Below are 23721 nucleotides of genomic sequence, written 5' to 3' on the forward strand. Positions count from 1 at the left end.
TCTCCAACAAATGCAAGATAACAACACTTAGTTAGCTTTAAACAATTTGCAAACTAAGCTAAATACTGACAACTTGCTATTTTCTTCAAGCTGAGAGCAGTGCACTCAGATGCTTACTGCAGTCCAGCTAGCTTATGGGAATCTTACAAATTGATCACATAGGTGAGCTCTAGGCTATAGAGGAGATGGGCATATATACCAGTGTAACAGAGTCCGCAGAGCTTGCACTCCGATTCACTAAAATAATTTCAAAAAAATTACTTTCTAACAGAATTGGTTGGGTTCTGGCTCACCTGGCTGGAAAGGAAGAGGATAGAGTGGGTAAGATGCTGCTGCTCCAGGAGTAGTGCTTCCCTGCCTCACTTGGCAGCCAGCTGGATTGCTAATGAAGCACCAGGTGAGCTGCAGTAGCTTACAGCTCAGTAGTCAAGGGCAAACTGAAACTAATGACAGCTTAGCCATCCATGCAGTGCAAGGAGACGGGCAGTTTGCCATGGTTCTAAGCTCCAACAACAGGTGATACTCATTCCTTTAATCATCTGGGTTGTGATGCAGCCCACCACGTTGCATCTGATTTCAAGCCTATTTGTCTGGCAAACCTCAGTGAGGGTCCTTGGATGCATACAAATTTGTCCACACAGTTCAAAGAAGAAAGATCCCAGAAATGTTATTCAGTGTTAGCAGCCTTTTGTTCCCCCAAAAAACACCCGTGTTTTCATGAGGTGGCATTCAGTTGTTGATTGTGAACAAGGACAATAACTGTCCATAAGGAACAGTCATGCTTTGACAAACAGGCACACAGGTGAAAGAAATGCATGCTCTACCAAGGCTTCCACACAGTGCTCAGTGAGGGTCTGATTGTCAAAAGATTAGGTATTTTTCTCATTTATTAAAATGAAAGGAGGTGGCACGGAGTGCATCATACAGCTAGAGAGAATGGCTTGACTTGAGGCCACCCACAAGACATCTTTGCTGAGGCAGCCAGAGGGCAGCTGCTTTCTGGTCTAGGAGACCACGCTCCCCCCTCCCTGGCAAAGGCCTGACACTTCACTCACGGACACCATCCCTGCCACATACACACTTCTGCCACCCACACCATCCTTGACAGAAAAGGGAAAGCCCAGCACAGCCATCTGCTGCTCTTGGGCTACACTTCCCACCTTCCTTCCCTTTGCTGAGAGGGGAGCAGGTCCCTCCTCCTCCTCATGAGGCTATGTGCCCACCTGAACACCTCCCCCAGCGCCCTTCACGTAGCTTATAAATGCTGTTGCACATTCAAAAAAACTCCTGCCCTGACAGCAAAATGGCAGCCCACTACAGGTGCCTGTTGCTCCTGACTGATGTGTCTGCCCTCCTTCCCCAGCATCACTGTTCTCATAGGACTATGAGCCCACCCAAGCACCCCCCCCAAAATGTGACATTTGGGTTATGAACTCCACCAGTGTTGCACAGTTCTGCCACTAAATCTGGCCCCACAGCAAAAAGAAGCTGTGGCATTCCATGCTCCCAGGTGACACTTCCCGCCTCTGCAGGTCCACCCTCGGGGGACTACAAGCCTGCCCAAATGTCCCCCCCGGCGGGGTGGGGAGTCACTTAGCTCGTGAAGGCTGCTAACACCGTCCTCCCAAGCAAAGGGAGGCCCAGCACAGTCTGCTCTTGGGCAACACGCCTCCTTGCCTCGCCCTGGCCCTTTTCTGCTTGCGAGAGCAGCAGCCCCCCCGGCGCCCCTCGGGCACTCGGGCTCTGGCCTGTGAGTGCTACCGCTGCTACCAGCACCCCTCTGGGAGCCGCAGGGAGCCGCACGCAAGCAGCCGCTGCTCCAGGGTGACGCTTCCCCACCTTCCCTCCTCCCTGCCTCCCGGAGACCAGCACCCCGTGCCTACCCGTGGTGGGGCACTGGTGGCTTCTGGCCACAGGAGGGAGGGCGCCCGCTGCAGCTGCAGATCTATAACCATGGCAGAAGTACCGTGCCTGGGGCCCTGACCGTCAGGGTACAGGGGGGCCCAAGCCCAGGACCTGCGCCAAAGGGAAAGGTGAGAGACAGTCCCTGGAGCCGGCTTGCTGACCCAGCCTGATGTCTCCGGAAGATCCAGGACCAGGGATCTTGCACGGGACCTCAAACTACCCCTTGCTACGTATAATACGTAGGCACCACTAATGCTGCCAGGAGAGACTGGGAGCATATCCAGCAAGGTGGCTCTGGGAGCGGGGTGAAGGTGCTGTCTCCTCTCTAGACAAGGGGAAAGGCCTGCGTAGAAGTGGGCTCCTTCAGTGGGTCAACACTTGCCTGTGTGGCTGGTATCACAGGCAGGGCTTGGTTTTTTTGTCTACAGGACTCTCTCTGAGGAACAAGGGCTACTGAACAGAGGTGGGATGCATCTGAGAAAGTGTGGCAAGCGTGTGTTTGGAAACAAGCTTGTTAACCTGGTGGGGAAGACTTTAAACGAGATATACCTGGGGACAGTTACCATAACCTCAAGAGAAGTGAGGGCAAATGGTGACAGGACAGGGTGCACTCTTAGCAAGTTTGGGAACCACATCAAATTGCAGGAAGTGGTTGTAACATTGGAGAGTGGGGATGCTATTCAGAATGACCTGAACAGGCTGCAGAAATGGGCTGATAGGAACCTCATCGATTTCATCAAAAGTAAATACAAAGTCCTGTACCCGGGCTAGAATAAGCTAGTGCCACTGTACAGGTTGGGGTCAGCTGGCTGCAAGCAGCTCTTCTGAAAAGAACCCCATGGTGGACAAGTTGAACATGAATCTTCACCTTGAAGAAAAGGCAGCCAACCATATTCTGGGCTGCATCAGTAAAAGTGTAGCAAGCAGGTCCAGTGAAGGATCCTTCCTGTCTGTTTGGCACTTGTCAGGCCATGCCTGGAGTACTGTGTCCAGTTTTAGCTTGCTCAGTACCAGAAAGATAGTGACGTGCTGGAACATGTTCAGCAGATGCCACCAAGCTGGCCAGGGAGTTGGAGCACACAGAACTGTGTTTGTTCGGTTTGGAGAAGAGAAGGCTCGTGGGAGACATAAATGCTGTCTGCAGCTACCCCATTGGAAGATACAGAGAAGACTAAGCCAAGACTTCTCTTGGAGATGCACAGCATTGTCCAAGAGGCAATGGACACAAGCTGAAACAGGAAATTCCAATTTTTTTACTATGGAAGTGAACAAATAGCATATAGGTTGTCCAAAGAGGTTGTAGGTTCTCCATCCTTAGAGTTGTTCAAGAGTTGATTGGACAAGACCTTAAGCAACCTAATCTAACTAGACCTGCTTTGTGCAGTGGTTTGGAGAGGATGGATGCTTCCAACCTTGATTATTCTGTGATTCTAGAAAACTCATATTTAGAGCTATGTTTGCTAAAGTGCTTACTTCCCATCTAAGTAGTGCAGTCATTTTCTAAAAGAGGTGGGTAGATTGAGTCCAGAGCCTTTGGGAGATGTAGCCATAAGGTATTATGAGAAGAGATACCAAGTTCCAGCCTCTTTTAGTAATCCTGTCAAGTCTTTTAATCTTGGTGTGAAAGGTAACAAGGGGAGGAATATAAAAATTAAATCCCTACTGGTTGTGTGGGAGACAATCCTCCCAGAATGTTCTTTTCCTGAAAAAAACATTGTTTGTTCACCCAAACAAAGGAAAAATCCTTAGTTAAGTGTAAAACAATTTAGATGCTAACTTTAATTTTATTTAATAATGTTCTACATGGAAAGGCAAAATTTATTCTTGTTTAATTTGTGTTTTGAGTAAAGACAGCATACTTCTCAGAGAATAGTGGCAATTCCAGGTAAGCTTGTCACAACAAGAGCACTAACATGATTTATAAGAGACACTGCAGTATGATCAGCAGTTGTAATACTAGTGGAGTATTTGCATTTGAATAGATATTTTTATGAAGAAAAAAATAATGCATCTTTTATATAAATTTTGTGACTCCAGAAGTGCTTTCCAGGGTAGAATCTTTCCCATCCAGTAGGCGTGAGGGCTTGGCTTTTTCTGCTACTATGTGCATGTTAGTTTCCAGAATCAACATATGAGGGAAAAAAACACCATTAATCTTTTTTGGTATAAAGAGGTACATTGGTATATACCAATATTTTTTATTGTGACAATTTAAAAAATATTTTAAAGTGGTTTAGCTCTTTGATTTTTTAATTATGCAACCTTACTAGAAATAGCCTTATATATGCAAGCTCATGCTGGTATAAACTGAATTCATTTGGTAAAGCACCTCTGAGTGCTGTCACTGAATAAACATGCAGTCTCTTTTGCAGACTGAGGCCAGGCAGAAGCAGTTTATTTCTGTAGCTATAGGAGAGATCACAATGGTTCAGCCCTCTATCAGTGTGAACTCTGAATTAAAACCAGACATAACAGGGCATTTACAGCAGATACGAGCTGCTTTGCAAAGGGGCCTGATATGGCAGAGCAGCATCTGCACAGAAGGAAAACTTGCTACAGCGACTTTAACGTGTATCCCTGATAACTGGGGACCAGCAGCCAGTCTGCCTTCACTTGGTTTAGCTCATCCCTCTCTCCTTGACTAGCTTTTAGACCTGGCAACTGTGTAGACACAAGACTTCTTTTTTTAATTTATTTTACTGTAGTTATAAAAGCCCATTTCAGACTAGATCCATGTGAGAAACTCTTCCTGCCACTGCTGTACCACTGAGGATGTGAAATGGGACTAGTAAAACCGGTGAACACATAGCCATGCCTGCTAAATACCAGCCAAGTGGTCTGCCAAAGAGGAAAATAGTTTTTCTCATTGGGTGACAGAGGGGCCTTGACAGCACAAAAAGCTGTGCCTCTGCAAAACATTACCCCCTCCGCTCGCTCGGCTGACAACAGGTCACGTTACACAGGACTGACTTCAGACAAGGTGCAGCAAGTTAACTCGAGCAAGCCCCAAGGAAGGGCGAAGCCAGTTTGGTTGAATTTGCCTGAAGCTACACGCAGCAGACAGCAGGGTGGGAAAGTATTTCACAAAAACCAGCCAGCTTCAGGGAAGGACATCTCTCGTTCAGCGTTCTCATCCTGTGCTGTCGGCCAAGCCGGCAGGAACCACAACCCCACGAGGGGGCCCTGCCAGCACAGATATCAGGAGCATCAGCTGGTGCCCATTCACCCCTTGCCTGCAGACAAGGCTTTTGTGGGAAGCAGCCGTAAAAGAAAACAAAACATGCCTGATTTGGTGTGATATGAAAGCACCTCTCACGTGTCAGCGTCTCTAAAGCAGTTTAAATTTCAGAATGTTAAACTGGTATAGTTGTAGGTGTAAACAGTATAACCAGAATATTAGTTCCCTCTGGGCCTCTTCCAGTGGAAGCAGCAAATATAGGGGGCATGACTGAGAGCTGCCATATGATCTAACTGTGCCTGGAACACGTATAAATAAACGGTAACAGGGAAATTACTTGGATGCCTTGTTCCTACTAGATCTCCCCCAGCTGAAGACACTTGTACCAGCAATAGTTTAAGAAAGCCTGGTATAGACAAGGTTTTTGAGCTCAATCAAGTAGGGAAAATGTTACTTTATATGAGAAAAATAGCTTCCTCCTATGCAGAACTGAACACAGTGAAGGGGAAGGGGCATTTAAATAGCGTGATCAAGATAAGACAGCTGAGTTTGACCTCTTTATAGCTTTTAATACAACCTCCATTAAAACTCTGAAGTTAAAATAACTGTGTAATGGTAATCAAAAAATATAAGGAGAATACATGTTCCAGTTCAAGGGGAGATTTGTCCCTACAATGCATAAGAAAAAAATTGAGTGACGAAGGTCATTTGAATGCCACTGCACGTGTCTCCCAGAACAACTGTCTGGACTCACTGGAAATAGCATCTGTCAAATGCATGGTGCTTGACTACTTGCTGTTATGAGTAGAAGCAGCCACCATGATTGCTCGCACTAAAAGAAATACAGGTGTAAACAGGCAGAGCAGCAGTGACATAGGAGGACAACACACAGAAACAGCAGGGACAGCTTCAGCGGGCTGCTGCTTAGAATCATAGAATCACTTAGGTTGGAAAAGACCTTGAAGATCGTCAAGTCCAACCGCTACTAGCTGGCAGCAGGGATATGCTCCTTCCTTGTGGTGCTGGGCTCACATGACCACCATGATGTCTTCCAGTGGCTTTCGGGTCAGCGCGGGCACAGTAGCATCTTTCTTGGGATAGCCAACAGGGAGTAGCAAGAGCAACTTCTCATTAGCGGGGCGCTGGAGCAGCACCCGGAGTTGGGGGCCGCAGTTGAGGGGTGTGGAAGTCACGGTGTACAGACCCACATTCTGCAGCAAGACAGACAGCAACAGAGTGAGACAGGGCTGTACTCTGTATTTGTATCTGTTATTCCCACCAGACCTGTACACACTGTCGTATTGACTAGCCCAGAAATGCTGCTTTGTTAGACTCTACTGCAGGCTTTAGAACATCTGATTTACTAATAGCCTCAACGGTACCATAAAAGATGCCAGCTTTGCTTACAGAAAAAGTACAGCATTTCTCCACTGCATCAACAGCACATTCTGCCTGACATGTCTGTATGTGGTACAGCAGGAGCCTGCCTGCAGCGTTCTGTGTAATGGAGGACCCATGGCTACAGAGAAGCTGAGAGGCAGTTGCAGAGATATCATTGGAATATCATCCCATGTGGATCATCTGTCTCATACCGAGAAATGTTTCTGTTCTTTCCCCCATACAGCTGGCAGGAAGATGCCTTACAGCTTTGTGAACACTTGTTCCTGCTCAAGAGCTGAACCTCATGGGGACAGGGGGCACAGGCTCTGCCTCAGAAGTTGCCACAGGAGTCTGTTGCCATGTCTTACAGTGGTCAATGTTCTGGCTTACATCAGAACCCCAAAATAAGTCTATGCATCACTCTTCCTCTCATATGAAATTTCACAAAAAAAGCTAAACAATCTGACAAACAGTAAAGAGCTGACATTATCCAAGGTATGACCACACAGCTGAGATGCTTCCTGAGAGTTGACAGAAGTAGCCTCCCTGTCACTTAAAGCAAGTGGTTTGGGAGGCTTTGAGATATTAAAGGCAGCCAGGCAGAGGTGTTCAGGCAATGGGCCTCTCGTGTTAAGTAACCTCTATGATCTTCTGAAGAGAACAACTAATAGTGGTGGTGCTCACCACCCCTATAGTGGAAGAGCTAACAGAGGTGGTGCTCAAGGTTATGAGTCCGTGGCATTGTGTCCTTTAATGTTGACAGTTTCTAAGAGCCGGGAAAGAGATATCACTAAGGAGCTTAACAGCTGGTAGGGAGCCTCAGAAATCCCACCTGATGGTGGGCTGGCACAGGGAAAAGTGGAGCCTTGTCACTCCTACTGCTTCTGACTAAGGCACTAGCTACACAGTGCTGGTTCTCCCCACTCCCTGTACGTCCCCTTTGGTCTCAGCTCCATGGAGGGACAATACAGAGCCCTGTGCAGCCACAGAGCAGCAACACCCCAGCGATTTGCTTCTGCACTGCTCACTTCTCAGATTTCCTATCCTGAAGATCCTCCCGAGGAGCAGCAGTGTGGGCAGGGAAGCGTCACTCAAAACAGAATGGAGGAGAACTGGCAGTTCCTGGTAGGAAATAGGCCTAATATAAGAGGTGGCACCTTATTGTTATCCTGCCGACAGGCCAAGTTAGCAACTGGAATAGCTTCACTATTTAAACATCTGTGTGAGTACATCAGGTACAACAAGCAGAATTGCGCACTGAGAAACCGCCGAGAAAATCCAACTGGCTGGTGTCAAACATGCTGAGCTTTACAGATCACTTCACTTTCAGAAATGCCTCGGAAAAACTGATTGAAATAGTAGAGCCTGTTCTGTGAAATACGTCCCTGATATTTTTTTCCAGCATTGTGTACTAGAAATGATTTGGGGTCAAGCCATTTTTTAGGGATTACTGAAAAGCAGGGGCCAGTGCGGCACTGTACAGCCATGCCTGGGTAACCTGCAGACCCTGTCAGCCCTGTGAGCAGAAGGCAGAAATCACAGGGGCTGAAGCCTGTGCTGGAAGAAGAGTGACAACTCTGGAAGTAAGCTGCATTACATTTTTCTTCTTGTTAATCAGTCCTGAGGGTAGGAATCACCTTCTCAGATGTGGGCCTGTGCAGAGTAACTCAAAACTAAGACATATTGCCAGGAATTGGAGTAATCCAGAGGACTGATAATGTTAAAATCTAAATTGGGTTCTACCCTCATTTGGGCAGAATAGTCTTGGTATGTAACCCAAACTGATATATCGACTCGCAGTATGTCAGTTCTGTCAACGTACCTGCAGCGCAGCAAGCAGGATGCCACAGGCGATAGAAACACTGATTTCGTTGTAGTAGTGGGTCTTCTTTTTGCCATTTGGAAGCCGCCCATATACCTGCTTGAAAATGAGGATCAGATATGGAGCAGTGTCCAAGTACTCTTTGATCCAGTTTGTTCTGCAAAAGAATAATGTTTGAGACGTTTGTTTTGCAACCTGTTCACTTTCCCATAAGTCACATTTACTGTCTGCAAAGGGGCACTAAAGGTATATGACAATTATAGCAGTAAACTAAAGCTTAGAACATTTATTGCAAATGATTAAGTATTATCAACATAAATAGAAATACTTCTGAAAAAAAAAAGCTTGAATATAGTTCTCAATTTTAATAGATTCAGCTGAGGAGTTGATGCATTCACTCTGAAGAGTGGAATTGCATAAAAATAGGAGGTAGTTCTTGACCCCTTATCTATGAACGGGCCTCATGAGCATTTGCCTTTGAGATTATTTAATTCCTGGAATTTTGCAGAATTGCCGTTCCACCTGTTACCAGCAGTGCCAACATTTTTTTTGTGATTGCAGGGAAAACTGCTGTCAGAAAAGTTCAAAACTGCTTGGTCTAAGAGGTAAACCTAAATATATTCTCACAGCAAAAAATGTTGTTCTGTTTCTGGGTATTTCAGCGTTGTTAGAATACATTTGGTTCCTGATTTTTTTTATGACAATATATACAATTATGATGTAGGATTTAGATAAGAAAATGTGTGCTTTTTAATGTTCCCACGGAAAATATAAACAATACTATATTTTAGTTGTTCACATAGCACATAAATTTACATAGCACATAAGCACCTGAAAAGTAATAACATTATGAAACAAGTAGGGGAAATCAATCCTATAAAGCTTTACACATATGCTTCATTTCACAAGCCAAGACTCAGTAAACCTCTTCCCATTGTGTGAACTTAAGCAAGTCAGTCAGACTTCGGAGGGTATTTGAAACAATTAAATACTGCATAATTCAGCACTTGCATACAGACATGCCTTGGGGCTACCTCAGTCAACAGCAAAGCTTCCAATGACTTTGGGAGCTTCATTGTTTGGCAAACAACAGGAAAAAACTGGGCAATAGTTATGGCAACAGAGGCTACATAGAAAAAAAACAAAAAACGATGGAGTCAAATGCTTGGAAAAGTTTCAAGATAGAGAGTACATGATCCCTTTTACTGGGGGCAATTTTATGAACCAGCCACCAAGGCACGATTCTACACATATTTTTAAGCTTTTCTTTCCAAACATTCTTTCCGAATCTTAGAAATGTATTAAAAGCGAGAGGGAGGAAGAAATGGAAAAGGATGCTAGAAGAATTCAAGACAAACTGCTTTTATCACTTCAATTTTCTAAACTGTGGTGCTTTTACTCAATAGAATTCCCATCAACTTGAGAATCAAGACCAATTCATGCAACGGGAATGAGTGTGCTGAACATCTGAGTTACGTACTTCATTCTTCTTTTCTTTCCTTCATGTGCGCCTGCAGCCCAGAAGGTGAACCGTATCCTGGGCTGCATCAAAACAAGCATGACCAGCAGGTCGAGAGAGGTGATTCTCCCCCTCTATTCTGCTCTTCTGAGACCCCTCCTGGAGCACTGCGTCCAGCTCTGGGGTATCCCCTACAACATATGTTGGAGCAAGTCCAGAGGAAGGGCCATGAAGATGATCAGAGGGATGGAGCACCTCTCCTATGAAGACAGGCTGAGACAGTTGGGGTTGTTCAGCCTGGAGAAGAGGGGACTCTGGGGAGACCTTACTGCAGCCTCCCAGTACTTGAAGGGGGCCTATAAGAAGGATGGGGACAGACTTTTTATCAGTGCCTATAGCTATAGGACATGGGGTAATGGCTTTAAGCTGAAAGGGTAGATTTAGATTAAGTATAAGGAAGAAATTCTTCACTATGAGGGCGGTGAGGCACTGAAACAGGTTGTCCAGGGAAATTGTGGATGCCCCATCCTTGGAAGTGTTCCAGACCAGGTTGGATGGGACTTTGAGCAACCTGGTCTAGCAGAAGGTGTCCCTGCCCCTGGCAGGGGGGTTGGAACTTGATCATCTTTAAGGTCCCTTCCAACCCAAACCATTCTGTGATTCTATGATTCTTCAGGTAAGATTGAAGCACACAGGCATAGTGAGTTTTTCTTTTCTGTGTGTCAGTCGGATGCTGCATCTCACCTGGCCCGTAAAACAAGGCAGCCAGAATTAACATATAGATAGTAATATTTCTTTTCAGCTCCTGCTGTGTGGGAACTCCATTTTCCTCAGACAGGAGTCTTTTCCTCCCAACTTTAAATTAGTAAAAGGACCACAACATAGCGACCTTGGCAACTCTCTGGCTGAGGCAGTCTCTGACCCCGCTTTCCTTCTTTTTCTGTGGTCAGGATGTGGGAAATATTTACAGCTGCCCTCATGAGCAGCACCAGAAAACTAGTGAGAGTTTAAGAAGCATGGACTTGAAAGAACACTTTAAAAACCAGGTGTTAAAAATTGAGCTGAATATTTCCAGGGTTTTTTTTTTTCCTTCCTGAAAATAAGTGGGAAAAAATGAAGGAGAAAAAAAAAAAAAGCATGACTAAAACTTCCCGATATAGTCTTTCCTAAATCAAAACACAGCTCCCTTCAAAGCCCTTAGCCAATAGACTTTTTCTTACCTCAATCTTTTCAGGTCATTAACCCATCTGTCTCCCATCCTTTTTTTGTAGTTGATTTCCTCCTCTTCTTCTACAGTCTCACGAATCTTATGTTTTAAATGTGGATCTTGCACTACCACAAAGGTCCAGGGCTCAGTGTGCGCTCCACTGGGTGAAGTACCTTAGTACAAAACCAGAAAGATGAAAACCCAGTTGGCACAATGCTGAGGGAGGGTGTGCAGCGAGAGTATCAGGTCTTCCACGTGGGCTTTCACACTGACCAACGGAGCAATGGGGATGCAAGTTGATGAGATGGGAACAAAAGGACTGAGATAAATTCTGGCAGACAACCTCTGTTCATTTGTTTCTCAAAGAATGTAAAGTCCCATTCCATGACAGAGGTTAGTCCTTTCATACAGCCATCTTACAGGAAACAAAAGTTAAGGATTTGTAAAAATCCCTTTGTGGTTCTTATGGTGAGGCAGTATTACGGTGCAATATATGCACACAGTGATGTTAATGCAAAGCATTATACCCAAAGCAACGCACCATTTGAATATGCAACCAACTCTGAGACATGGTTTTAGCTGAAGGGCAAAGCTAATGCTTTCAGGGAAACAAGGCTAAGCGCCCACCCGCAGGAATCTGTCGCTGACTAAGATGAGGAGCTGCACAATGCAGACATCTGCCATATAGCATACAGGTTTGAGTTTGTTGTCCCAAAGACAGCTGGTGTATGTAGGTGTGCACATATTAAATCTGCACTTGCTCATTCAGTCCTGATCATTACACACCAGCACCTTTGGAGAATATTTTAACTGCTTAGCAGATAAAAGCCAGAAGCTGAAGAATATAGTACAAGATCACAGAGAAATAGGTTAAGGAGACTGTTCAGGTCTCTCTAACAGCTCATAGAGATTTTAAAAATATTTAAAGGTCTTGAACACATACAATATTTTCTTACCTAAGCACTGGTTTCAGTTTGAGAAACACTGAATAAGCAGCTTGAACTATCTTTTACATTAAAATGTGTTTATATCATGAACTTTGCCTCTCCTCAGGTTTGGGTAAGAACTGATGACATTTATGCTTTGCTTTGTTTTCCTTTCCTCCACACAGCCCAAAGCTTTCAGGGTTACTAAGTACTTCATCTGCACTCCAGGCTTGTTCGCTTTGCTGCATTTGCCAAAACATGATCAGTGTTTTAATGACTCCCAGCTAATTAGAGGAAGATGGAAACTCGTTACAGTGCAGTAACAGAGCTGCTTACAGTTTTTAAAGGGAAAACAATGCACCTCAAATGCTAAGAATCTCTATATTATTAATCCTGCTCGAGGCTACTGAACTTTTTCTAGGGCAGCTTGTGAATATTTTCTATAATAACAGTGACTGGTTCATAAAATAAGAGAAATAATGAGGGTCAAAACCACTCCAGGATGAAGTCAATGTGAGTAACACAGAGATGAGATTAGGCCAGGACATTACAGCAATGATTTGAAGTACATACTTTCACAAAAAAATAAAGGAAAATTCTTTTCTGACACTCAGTCAAATAACCTTGATCAGGGTCCTCAGCATAACTGTCCAGTCATATACAATAGGGCCTGGCACTGATGCTGAAAAGACTGGAAAAGTTGGGTTTTTTTCTAGACTGCAACTTTTTTCCCATAATAAACCCCAACCATTTATGTCAACCGAAAAATTTTGCATGGCTGAGAAAATTTCATCAATTTGTTTGGGGGAAAAAAGACCTAACAAACAAAAACTACACATGAAAAATATCATCATAAAGAATGAAATTTTAAAACATATGAAATACACATGGTTTGACATTTTTGAGAGCACTACTTCAATACTTCAATTTTAAAGATATTTCACTAAACTGTACATCAATTATATTTAAAATAACATCTTTTAAAGCTTGAAAATGAAATGTTTTGTTTCATGCTGTTGAAATGCTATGTCCTCAACACATAGTTGTTCAAGCTGAGTAATTTCCAATCAATCAATGGGTGCTCATTCATTATGGCTACAGGTGCATGTAGGAAAACCAGAAGCCAAGTAACAATTCCCTTGGCTTTTCCACATCACTTTTACACAGTTGAACAGCAATGCTGAAGCTTGCTTCTTTTTTCCCCAGACCTTGAACCACTCAGTACCATACCTGCTGTTCTGATGACATTATCGATAACCTCCCTGGGGACTGGCTCATCACTGAGAAACCTGACAGACCGCCTCTTACTAAGAAGCTCATGAAACATCTGTGACCTTTTAATCATTTCAGCCTCAGAGTAGCGCTCTGCGAAAAAGGGGACATGGGCAATGTTTTCATCAAGTCCTTGCCAGTCTTCATCAACCTCTGCAAGAAAATAAAAGTGGTTAGGGATTTATTTTTGCTGGAGAATGCTGTTTATATCTTTGGCATTCACCACCGTAATGCACTTTAGCCTGCACTGCCATACATTGCACTTCTACACCACTGGAAAGGCAAAGTCTGAGGTTCCAGCTGACGCAACCCATTGATCCCTAGCCCCAGCTACTGAATAAACACCTTGTTTAAATACTGAGAGGCAGGAGGGTCCCAGCTGGCAGTAGCAAGTCTGATCCATGAGGAAGTTATGGCCTTCTCCACTTCAGTCTGCAAGCCTGCCGGTAAGAATGGGTTACAAGCTGAAACAGCAATGAAAAGGTGGCCAACCTTTCAGCCCACTTTTCTCAGTAAGTGTGAAGCTGTGTGTTCCTTCCTCAGCAGTCTAAAAAGAAAAAAATCAATCAAATTACTGAAGTTAAGGAGAGAGCTTAACTACCAAGACATGTAAAATCTCCTCTGAAGAGCTGAATGTCAGCATATATAAAATATTCATGTTTCATAGCAGAAGCATCGCAAATCTAGGCTCTACACAAATGTGACTCTGTGGTCAAGTACTTTGGTTTCATGATACTTTCAGCAAAAGGGAAATGAGTGACAGGCATCTATACTTAGGTTAAGAACATATCAAATGTATGATATTGTGTTTCTTGTCTTTAATTAAAGAACTCAAAATGGTGCCTCATTTCACTGAAATCTGTCTCTGGGGTTGTTTTATACTACAAAATGCATCTTCTGTTGTCTCTGAGATCAATTCTTCCTCTCCTGCATTCCTAGAATCATCAGAGAACACATCTTTTGCAACTATGATATGGAAGTTAAAGCCATTTAAATTTTGCATTTCCACTAGTCAATAGTATTGAGCAATCTGCTACAGAGGGCTAAGACAGGAAAAAAAAATTCCAGTTCTTTTTCAGTCGCCATTAGGCTATTATTCTGGAATCACATCAATTGCCAGTGCAAATTCAAACAGCAATTATTTCTGTGTTCTAGTAGTATGCAGTTGCCTTAGAGACCAGGCTGGTTTTTTGTTCATTTTATGAACAGCAGTGAAATATTCACAAGTGTGGCTCAGCATGTGCAAGAGGCTGCAATATATCCAGTTTCATATTTTGGATCGAAACAGAAGGATTCTGGTCCCCAAACAACATTCATTTCATTTCGCATACAAAGAAGCCAGCCAGAAAGTTTGTTTGTGTAGCACTCTTGGTCACAGTCTGCAAGGACCTGGCTCCAGGGTAATGGTGAGCAGTGACCCGTTGTAAAAATTATTTTTGTGGGCATCTTGCACACTCAAACTGAAAAAGGAAGAAGATGCCTCTTCCTAGTGTTCCCTTTGTGGTTTACATTTAGTAAAGTAGATTATCTACCATTCAATAGCAAGCGGCTGACTAGTATTTGCCCTTTGCTAGGATTCTGGTGATCTTCTCTTTCAGAGACTTTCACACACCGTTTTTGTTGTTCCTCCTCCACACTCAGTGAAGGGAATACCGCGGGGTTACAAAGGCTCTGTTTACACTAGCAAGTACTGTTGTGCAATAGGATGTTGAGAGGAAGAACTTCTGTTGGGGACCCAGTGTTCAACATCCTACATGTTTTAGAGTGGTAGAGTAGCCAGGGAGGGGAGGAGGGAGGCGGTTAGAGCTCAGTATCCTTCCCACCTCCTCTACGTATGCACACTACCACAGGATGCCATTTTCAAGGACCACCACATTAAGCTGGTAAAAAGCCAACACGCAACCTCTCCTTGAAGATTCACAAGGAATGAAGTTGTGGAGTAACTCACAGGATGCATACTCGCCGAGTAACTCTGCCTCTTGCGTCTCTGCCTGGTGGTTCGGAAGAAGGTGTAACCCTCAGCCTAGAGGCCAGGGCCCATGTAATCAGGGGCACAGTGACCTTGGATCCGTTTTACTGAGACGATTGCTGTGAAGATGTGCGAAAGGACATGAGCTAAAACCCTACTAGATAAGAAAGAAAGAAATGGTAAAAGTAAAAAGCCTTCCACAGACAGAAAGAAGTTGAGACAGCAATGGCTGGCAGCCAAGGGATTTGAGAGAAAAAGGGATGGCCCAAAAATGTGTAAAATCCTAAGGGAAAAAGCAGGGAGTTGGGAGATGGTGACGCAGCAACCTTTTCTGACTTGACTGAGGGCTGTCTGGCCAGTAGAGAAATTCAGTAGGTGTCTCATTAGGACTGATAAATATATCACTGCTCAGCATAGTATCTCATTAGCCCTCCCTCTCTTAGGTGTATTAGCCAATACATAATCTCTTTGTAGCCTTAAGCTGTATACATCCTGTATGCAGAGTTTCTTCACATGCTGTAAAAGTGACATAGAGCAGGAAGGTTACAGAGGGAAAATACTTTTCTCAGGCCCACTGACAGTCAGGACAGAAAATCATGCAAGCTTTGGGCACATAACCACTCCTGCAAGCTTCTCTTGAAGGACTTACAGACCTGGAAACTGGATAGCCTATTGCAACTCTCTTGATTGCTATGAAAAAATAAATTCTCCCTCTCCAAATCCATATTGCGTACAGCAGTACTGCTACTACAACAAGGATACTCATTGCTGAACTGAAATTTAGCAGTTACACAGAATGACACACATCTTAATTCTATCCATAGGCACTCACATAAGAGGAGTTTCTAAATGAGAGAAATATTTTCATTATGATAACAAAAAAATTCCTGAAGTCAGCTGAGGCCGTGCTTTGTCTATCAGAAGGCAGACCAGAAAACTATGTTGAAAGTAAGCACTAGATTAGTGTCTTGGTGAAAATCTCAGGTGAGACTGTAGTGTCTGTGCTTATATCAACGTGTTGTAGTGATCATCCTTGTCCATTTCCCAAGCTTACAATGTTCAGTGTCCTGGGAAATAGAAATAGACTATTTCTAGCCTAGAAACAGTCAAATAAAACTAACTCCAGGACCCAAAAGTTCTTATGTCCTCTCACTATTTACTTTCTTATGATGAGGTTTTATCGAAGTTCAGAAAATAGGAAATAGCATACATTCAATGCACCATATTTTTATTCAGCCACTGATGGAGGACACTTGATGGTCTAACCTTGCCTCCTAAGCAAATCCAAGCTCTGCTCAGTCATCTCTTTTTCTAGTATTATTGCAAAACCATCAACAATCATTTTGAGTTAAAGATACCAAGACTAGTCTATAAAATACTGAAAATCTTTACAAAAGAAGTTTGTCAAATTGGAGCAAAGGCTGGAGGAAATAGAAAAGTAGCATGGCTAAAAAAAGGGTTGCTTTTTGAGATTAACTGTCTTCTGAGACAGTGTGAAGCCTACAAAGGCCCTCCAAGGTCACATTTAGATCAGACCACATCTTTAAGGGTCATATTACCTCAAACATATCATTATGATGACGTACATGGCAGAAGCATAGCTTTCTAGGTATACACTGAAGATGAAATATCATAATACTAGAAACCAGGCTTCCCAGCTGAAGCATCCAATAACTTAATCAAATAACCTGTTCTTCTCTTGGTGCAGTGACTCTCTTGGTTTCAGTGAGAGGGGAGGAATTTATAAAAAAAGAACCCTTAAACTGAGATTATCAGTTCATTCAATTTAATTGACTAAATGAAAGGGTAAGGGAAAGCAGGTCTATAATCGTGGCTCTCAATTTTTAAGCAAACTTGGGGAAAAAAAAGCATTAAGAAAAATTAAGCGGAAGAACTCAGATTAAAGAACTCAGGGATCCAGAAGCAGAGAGATTTGGTATTTCTTTAAGTCAGAGGTATATAATTAACCTTAGATGTAATTGGTTAAATAAATATCTCAATTAAATGATCTTTAGGCAACTAGGAATGGAAGAAAAGGATTAGTTAGCACAGAAACCTAGGCGCTATAAGAGAGAAAGTATAAAACTTGCAGTATTACCTAAGGTCAAGCTGAGTTAAATTTTGAGAGGTTTGTTTGCTTGTTTTGTGGTTTGTTTTTTTTTTCCCATGTACATAGAAGAAAAGAAAAGAAGTGAAGCTGTTGTGTGGTCAAGATGGTTCAACCTAATATAACATGGTAAAAAAGAAATGTACTTTCAAAGATGTTGAACATGGGACAAATGTGACGTGACTAGTGAGAAGGAAATTGTGAGAATCACAGTATTGAAGCTTAAGTTTTGTAAGCAGAACTTAAAAACCTTAATACACTCAAAATGGCAATACTGGCTGAGGCAGAAAAAGAACCTAGATGAAAAAGAACTGACACACAAAACCAAAACTCTCCTAGCATTTTTTTTTAATAAATTCATCTATTACTGATTCTCTTCCATCATGTGTCTACTATTCATTCTTAGCGGTTAACATTATCCATATGCTAAGCTAAAATCATTATCAGCACCATCTGCTTAGTGCATGCTCTCTATATCTTTACTTGCTGTGTTTAGACATATTCCTGTTTGTATAGTCACATTATACAATACTACAAATGTCTTGTTTACATCTCTGTATTTCATCATTTCATGGACAAAGTCCATAGTCAGTCTGTTATCTTGTTGGCCACATTCTCAAGATTGTCACCAATTCTGTTGTACATTTGCAATATTTATCAGGCTTCCTGCTTTTTAAGCAAGTCTGAAATGGTTTTGGCTCAGATATCCCAAGTGAAATCTCATTTTAAAAGTACTATTTCTTTAACTATCAGAAATTCCTCTCTGGATACATTCTAGGATGATGTTTGTGTTCTTTTCAACATTTCATATGGGAGTTTATAATCAGCCTACAAATCATGTAATAAATTTTGCCTCAGTTTGTAGCAAAAATTCTTACCATGAGTTCCTAAAAACATAAACTCACACTGAGAACAATGACTTGTCATTTCATTTCTGTGGCCATTTATTTTACCTATATTGACGCTTCCCTGTGTTATTGGATCCCAGCTGTATGTCATTAAGAAATTTCACTTGTACACTCCTTGGTTTTATGTAAAGACCACAAGATAATATTAATAATTGGTCCTGAGACTGATCCTTGAGAAACCTTACTACTAACCTCAGTCTAGACCATTGCATTTACTTTCCAAACCAGCTCTTTCTTTTGTCTCTAAGGAATTGTTTGCTAAGCATAGAAATCTTCTTCCAATCCTCTTTTCTAATTTAAAGATACAATTAAATGCATATAAAGAAAGCTTTCACATCTTTGGACTTAAAATCCTGGGCAATGGACCCTGTGGGTTTTTTTGCTCGATTAGTGGCAGACTGCTACATAATCTGCCACTACAGGAATCCCAGTAGTGAATCTAATCCTGAACTGAATGTGTGGCTAATAGAGAATTAGAAGAGGTGGAGTACCTTACAAGCAGGTTATAAGAAGTGGTTAGCAGGCTGATCCTGGACACCCCAAGAGTTGGTCAAGTGTCAAGTAGAAGAGGCAGACCCTGGAAGAAAGATGCCTGTATCAAAATATTGTGAGAATTGCCTTAAACTGGAATATAGTTGCAGAAGACTTCTTAAGATCTTCAGAGGAGTGGAGTGACTGTTTTATAAAGAGAAAAATTGTTTACATAGTAAAAGGAAATCTGAGAGGTAATCTGACTGCTGTCTATAAACCACAGGAAGGGTATACACCAGGGCTGGAAAAGTATCCTTCAAACTAAAAAGAGGATGGAACAGGAAAAATTGGTATAGACTAGTATTAAATAGGTTTGAGCAGGCAGGCAGGCAGAGAAGGATATTTAACCCATAGCATGAAGTTCTGGAATAGCCTTCCAGCAAGGTTAAAGGTCAAAAAAGGCCAGTTTTCAAGTTCATTCAGTTGGCAACAAAAGCTGGAGGTGTCTGCAGCAGCAGGGAGATAAAAACAATGATGCATCATGTCGATGTAAGTCCTGTGTTCCTAAATGACACAAAGCATGAACTGTCATTGAATTGGAAAATTAAATTGCTACAGCCTCATTCATGTCGCTATTATTATTAAAAGATAGGGGAAGCCTTTGAAATTGGGGAGAGGAGAAATAATTCTAAGTGAGAGAGGTCTATTACAAGATGTATCATAAGCATTGACCACTGCATTTTCAGAAGAGATGGTGCATTTGGGCCTTTGCACATCGCTTTATAGTCCTTAAGTAGAGTACATCACCAAGCAAAGTCCTCACAATTAATATGTAGTCATAAAATGCCTTTGCTAGTAATCTCTGCAACTGATCCCCAGAGTAACAAGGATACAAATAAAATTCATTCGCATCCTCCACACCACTCTAAACTGCGTCTGTATTTACTTTATCCATCAATTGTATTGATTTGAATATATGACCAAGGAAGAGACTTATGTTTGTTCTTGACTTGAGCCTAACAGGTGTATTTTCGTAATTAACTGGGGAAGGGCATGATTTCAGCACCAATATACAGTAAGAAAGATCCCTGGGCTAAAGACTGAATCATATGCCAGAAATTGTCTTTGCAAGATCTAAGTGTGTAAACCCGGAGCGGTGGGAGACTAGGTACCACCATTTTGGGGATCAGATGCCCTAGCAGAGAGCCCCTATGACTCATTGTTCAAGGCAAGGCTGAAGTAACGTCTTTTTCATCTGTATCTAATTGCTAATCACACGTGGCCTAACGCAAGGCATGGCCAGATACACACACATACAGAACATTCTTAACAATCCACAGCACAACAGCCTCTCATTCTGGATCGCACAAACAAAGGAAAAAGTTATAGGAGAGCTGCGTACGCAAAGAAATCTGAAGTACTGCCAGCTAAGGCATTGAACAAACGCACTGCGTGAATGCTTTGCACTCAACCAGGGAACTGGGTTTCTGGCTCCTCTGAGAAACATCCTTCTCTTCAGCTGCCGAAAGCGTAACACGGACAAGCTCAGGAGCACTTGACTCTCCCCCTTCTGCCCTTCACCACCATTAAGTGACCCTACTGAGTCTGCCCAAGCGCTCCAGGTAGTTACAGCGAACGCTCCGCAGCTCAAAGGCATGCCCCGTCAGGGGAAACGTCCCTGGCCGTGCCGCCTGTGGGAAGGGCCGGGGGGCTGATGATGCCCCGGTAAGTTCAGCGCTTTCCTTGCAGTGCGCTTCACGCTTGGCAACGCGTCCTCACTGCAGCCATGGACACGCAGCAGAAGACTTGGTCTTCAGCTGCCCCTTCCTGTCAGGGGGCTGCTCAAAACTCAGCTGCTTCACCCGCGACAGCCCTCGATTCGAGCTGTAGACGGGGCCTTAAAAATGTTTCATCTCACCTACCTCAAATTCTCCTCAGAGGAACTTGGTCTTTAAACACAAGCCAGGTTGAGGCATGTAAGTAGAAATGAGCTTTTTGGATAAAGTAAGATACATTTAAAGTCGTAGAATTTGCACAGCAGGTAAAATATTCTCTACTATTAAGAAAATCTCTGTTTATATCCACGTTCCCATTTCAGCATCTAGTGCAGTCAGTGAAAATTTTAACACTGGCACAAGATGAGTATGTTTTGATCCTTAATTGCAGTGTTAGCAGAGTAGCAGATCCTTACCAAGGTGGCCATATTCTCTTCTTGCATAGGCTGGGCTTTCCCCTGCTGAAGAAAAAATTCCCCAGGCATGCTGCAATTATTTTAATTTTTCTGGAGACAAAAGACATGCCTGTTTTGCAAAGATGTTGGTTTTGAACCACACAGCATTAAGGGAAAGATGGTTATTTGTTGTTAAAAGCAACATAGCAAGAAAGCGTAATTTAATATTGGATTACATGGTACATTGAGAGAGGTTTGATTTTAAAAGGAATAAATTTTCTTTTAGCAACAGCACAAACATGTCTGTCTACTAATTTTTTGTAAGCAATTCAAAACTAGTACATTTTTGAATTTAGCACCTGAATAAAAGGGAAAACAACTAAGACATAAAGGAATAACAATTTACATATGGAGCTGTGGCAGCAAGGCTCCTTGTTAAGAGCTAATAGGCTTGTTTATTTAGAGGATCTAAATTTTTAAACTGATAGAAACAGCTGTAGTCAAAGATGTCACTGACAATTCATAGATTATCACTTGAACTACCCGCAGGAATTTTAATTTGCAGCCATTTAACTGAACTAGTAAGGCATTAGTGACAAAGAAAACATAGGATAACTTTATACAGAATCTATTTTGCATTGTACAAAGGAGGGTACAACGTATGAACTAATCTTTAAAGAAGTTTTATATATTTGGGAAATAGTCAACATGGTTTAAAAGGTTCCAAGTATCAACTATTTCTGGAAACTGATACACAACACTAACTCAAAGTACACTGAACACTGAGAAATAAAGAGAAATAATGGTTCTCAAAAAAAGGTGTACATGCAGAAAAAGAGTGTAAATTCCAAGATTCCTGCAAGCAGACTTGGGGAATATGTCCTTATGGGACAAAAAAACCACACAAAAAACCTTTGAAACCTGCTTGAGTAAAAACAATCAAACAAACAGAAGGCCAAAACCCCAAATAACTGTATTAAATCAAGTTTAAAGACTGCATAGGAACAGAACTCTTTAGATTTTTATTTCACAAGAAAATGAAGGGAGCTAACGGAGGGTCGTCAGGAAGCAAAAAGAAGGAAAGGTAAATTTTGTGTTCAGACTTTTGCCCAAGCTGTGCATCAGAAATCTCAATTGCAAAAAAAAAAAAAAAAAGCAGGGGGGCATTCTGTACAGGTTCAGATATGTAGTTCAGTGAACAGCACCATCACCACATTTTGTTCTTTAATATTTGATCAACATACCTCCCAAACACTATGATCCCAATGTTAATCCAGCTAAAGCTCTCATAGGCATTCACAGATGTCACAAACAGAGGACTTTTGTAATAACTGTAGTAAACCCATTTCCAACTTTTCTGGGCGTGCTGGGATCAACTAAGTAGCACTGGATGGTAAAGTGGGACGAGATGTCTACAAAACGTAGATAGAAACTCTCTGCTTGGTTCTTCCTTTTGCCCACACTAATGAGACCTGGGAAGAGGCTGAGGGGACTTCAGCAGTATCTCCTTTCTTTACAGAGTCCCTCGTAGGTCTGAGATCTGCTGTGCAGGGGGACAGACAGGGGTCTTTGAAAATACATTTTCTTTTTGCACTCCAACCTGTGGGATCTGGAGGAAATAAGAGATTTACACTGAGTGACGTGACATCAGGCCAGCGTCCTTCCATGGATCTGAGCTCAGGGCACAGCAACAGCGTAGCACTATGCATTCCCATCACTGTGGAGAAGTTGAGAAGATTGCAGCTCCTTTACTCGTATCAGCAGGTCAAATTCAAACAACAAAATTGCTCAGATAGATAAGATTTTTCTTACCTTCTTTCTCTAAGTGGTGGTCTGTGCCATCTTTTAAATCTTCATCCACCCATGGGCGAGATAGAGGCTTGCTTTTAGTCTCACGTTTTTCCTTCTCTCCATTAGTCTTCTTCAGTATTACCCCCATCAAAACACATATAATGGCTATAAAGACTGGGGTTAGGGAAGAAAAGAGTGCCATGACTATGGAAACGTGGAGCCTTCCTTCCAAGTTCAACAGTTTCTTTGAAGAGGAGAGGATGAAAAGGGAACTGCAGAACGGCAGTAAGCAGAAAGGGGTGGACCCAAGGTTCAGTCCTTGACCCTATCCTTGCTTCTGTTTTTCAGCCACCGCCCCCACAGTCTCATCTGTGATGTGCTTCTCCTGGTAAGAACACCTAGATTTATATCTTTTCTGGTAAGAAACTGCTTAGAAACAGCAAGCAGAAGCAATGACCATACACAAACGCATAAACACTGTCCAGTGTAAAATTAAAAAAAACATCTTCCAAAACCCCAGACTAAGGCAAAACACTTCTCCCTCTTATTTTTATCATTACAGTGTTATACTTTAACCCCAGCCAGCACTAAGGGCCATGCAGCCACTTGCTCATTGCTCCCCCCGCCCCAGTGGGCTGGGGAGGAGAATAAAAAAAGAAAAGGTAAAACTTGTGGGTTGAGATAAAGACAGTTTAATAGGACAGAAAAGGAAGGGAAGTTATTATTACTACTATTGATAATAATAACAATTATAATAATAAAAAAAATATACAAAATAAGTTATGCACAATGCAATTGCTCACTACCTGCCAAACAATTTCCAGCCAGTTTCTGAGAAGTGGCCCCTGGCCAGCTTTCCCCCTAGGTTATGTACTGAGCATGATGCTGTATGGTGGGGAATATCCCTTTGGCCAGCCTGGGCCAGCTGTCCTGGCTGTGCCCCCTCCCAGCTTCCCGTGCACCCCCCCGCTGGCAGAGTGTGGGAAACTGAAAAGTCCTTGACTTAGTATAAGCACTACTTAGCAACAACGAAAGCTCCAGTGTCTTATCAACATTATTCTCATACTAAATCCAAAACACAGCACTATACCAGCTACTAGGAAGAAAATTAACTTTATACCAGCCAAAACCAGGACATACGGTGATCTCAGTAACC

At 42.6% G+C, this 23721-nt stretch overlaps 1 protein-coding gene across 1 annotated transcript; it reads right to left on the reverse strand.

Annotated features, from left to right (window-relative positions):
- Positions 1-6111: 6111 nt before the first annotated feature.
- Positions 6112-22767, reverse strand: IYD (iodotyrosine deiodinase). Its single transcript, XM_010297276.1, has 5 exons — positions 22587-22767; positions 13108-13302; positions 10965-11124; positions 8286-8442; positions 6112-6294 (listed from the first exon to the last, which is right to left on the reverse strand). Exons 1-5 carry the CDS (start codon positions 22765-22767, stop codon positions 6112-6114), a joined length of 876 nt encoding a protein of 291 aa, XP_010295578.1.
- Between the last annotated feature and the right edge of the window lie 954 nt (positions 22768-23721).

Source organism: Phaethon lepturus, unplaced genomic scaffold (assembly GCF_000687285.1).
Source record: "Phaethon lepturus isolate BGI_N335 unplaced genomic scaffold, ASM68728v1 scaffold16181, whole genome shotgun sequence".
Taxonomy (NCBI): Eukaryota; Metazoa; Chordata; class Aves; order Phaethontiformes; family Phaethontidae; genus Phaethon; species Phaethon lepturus.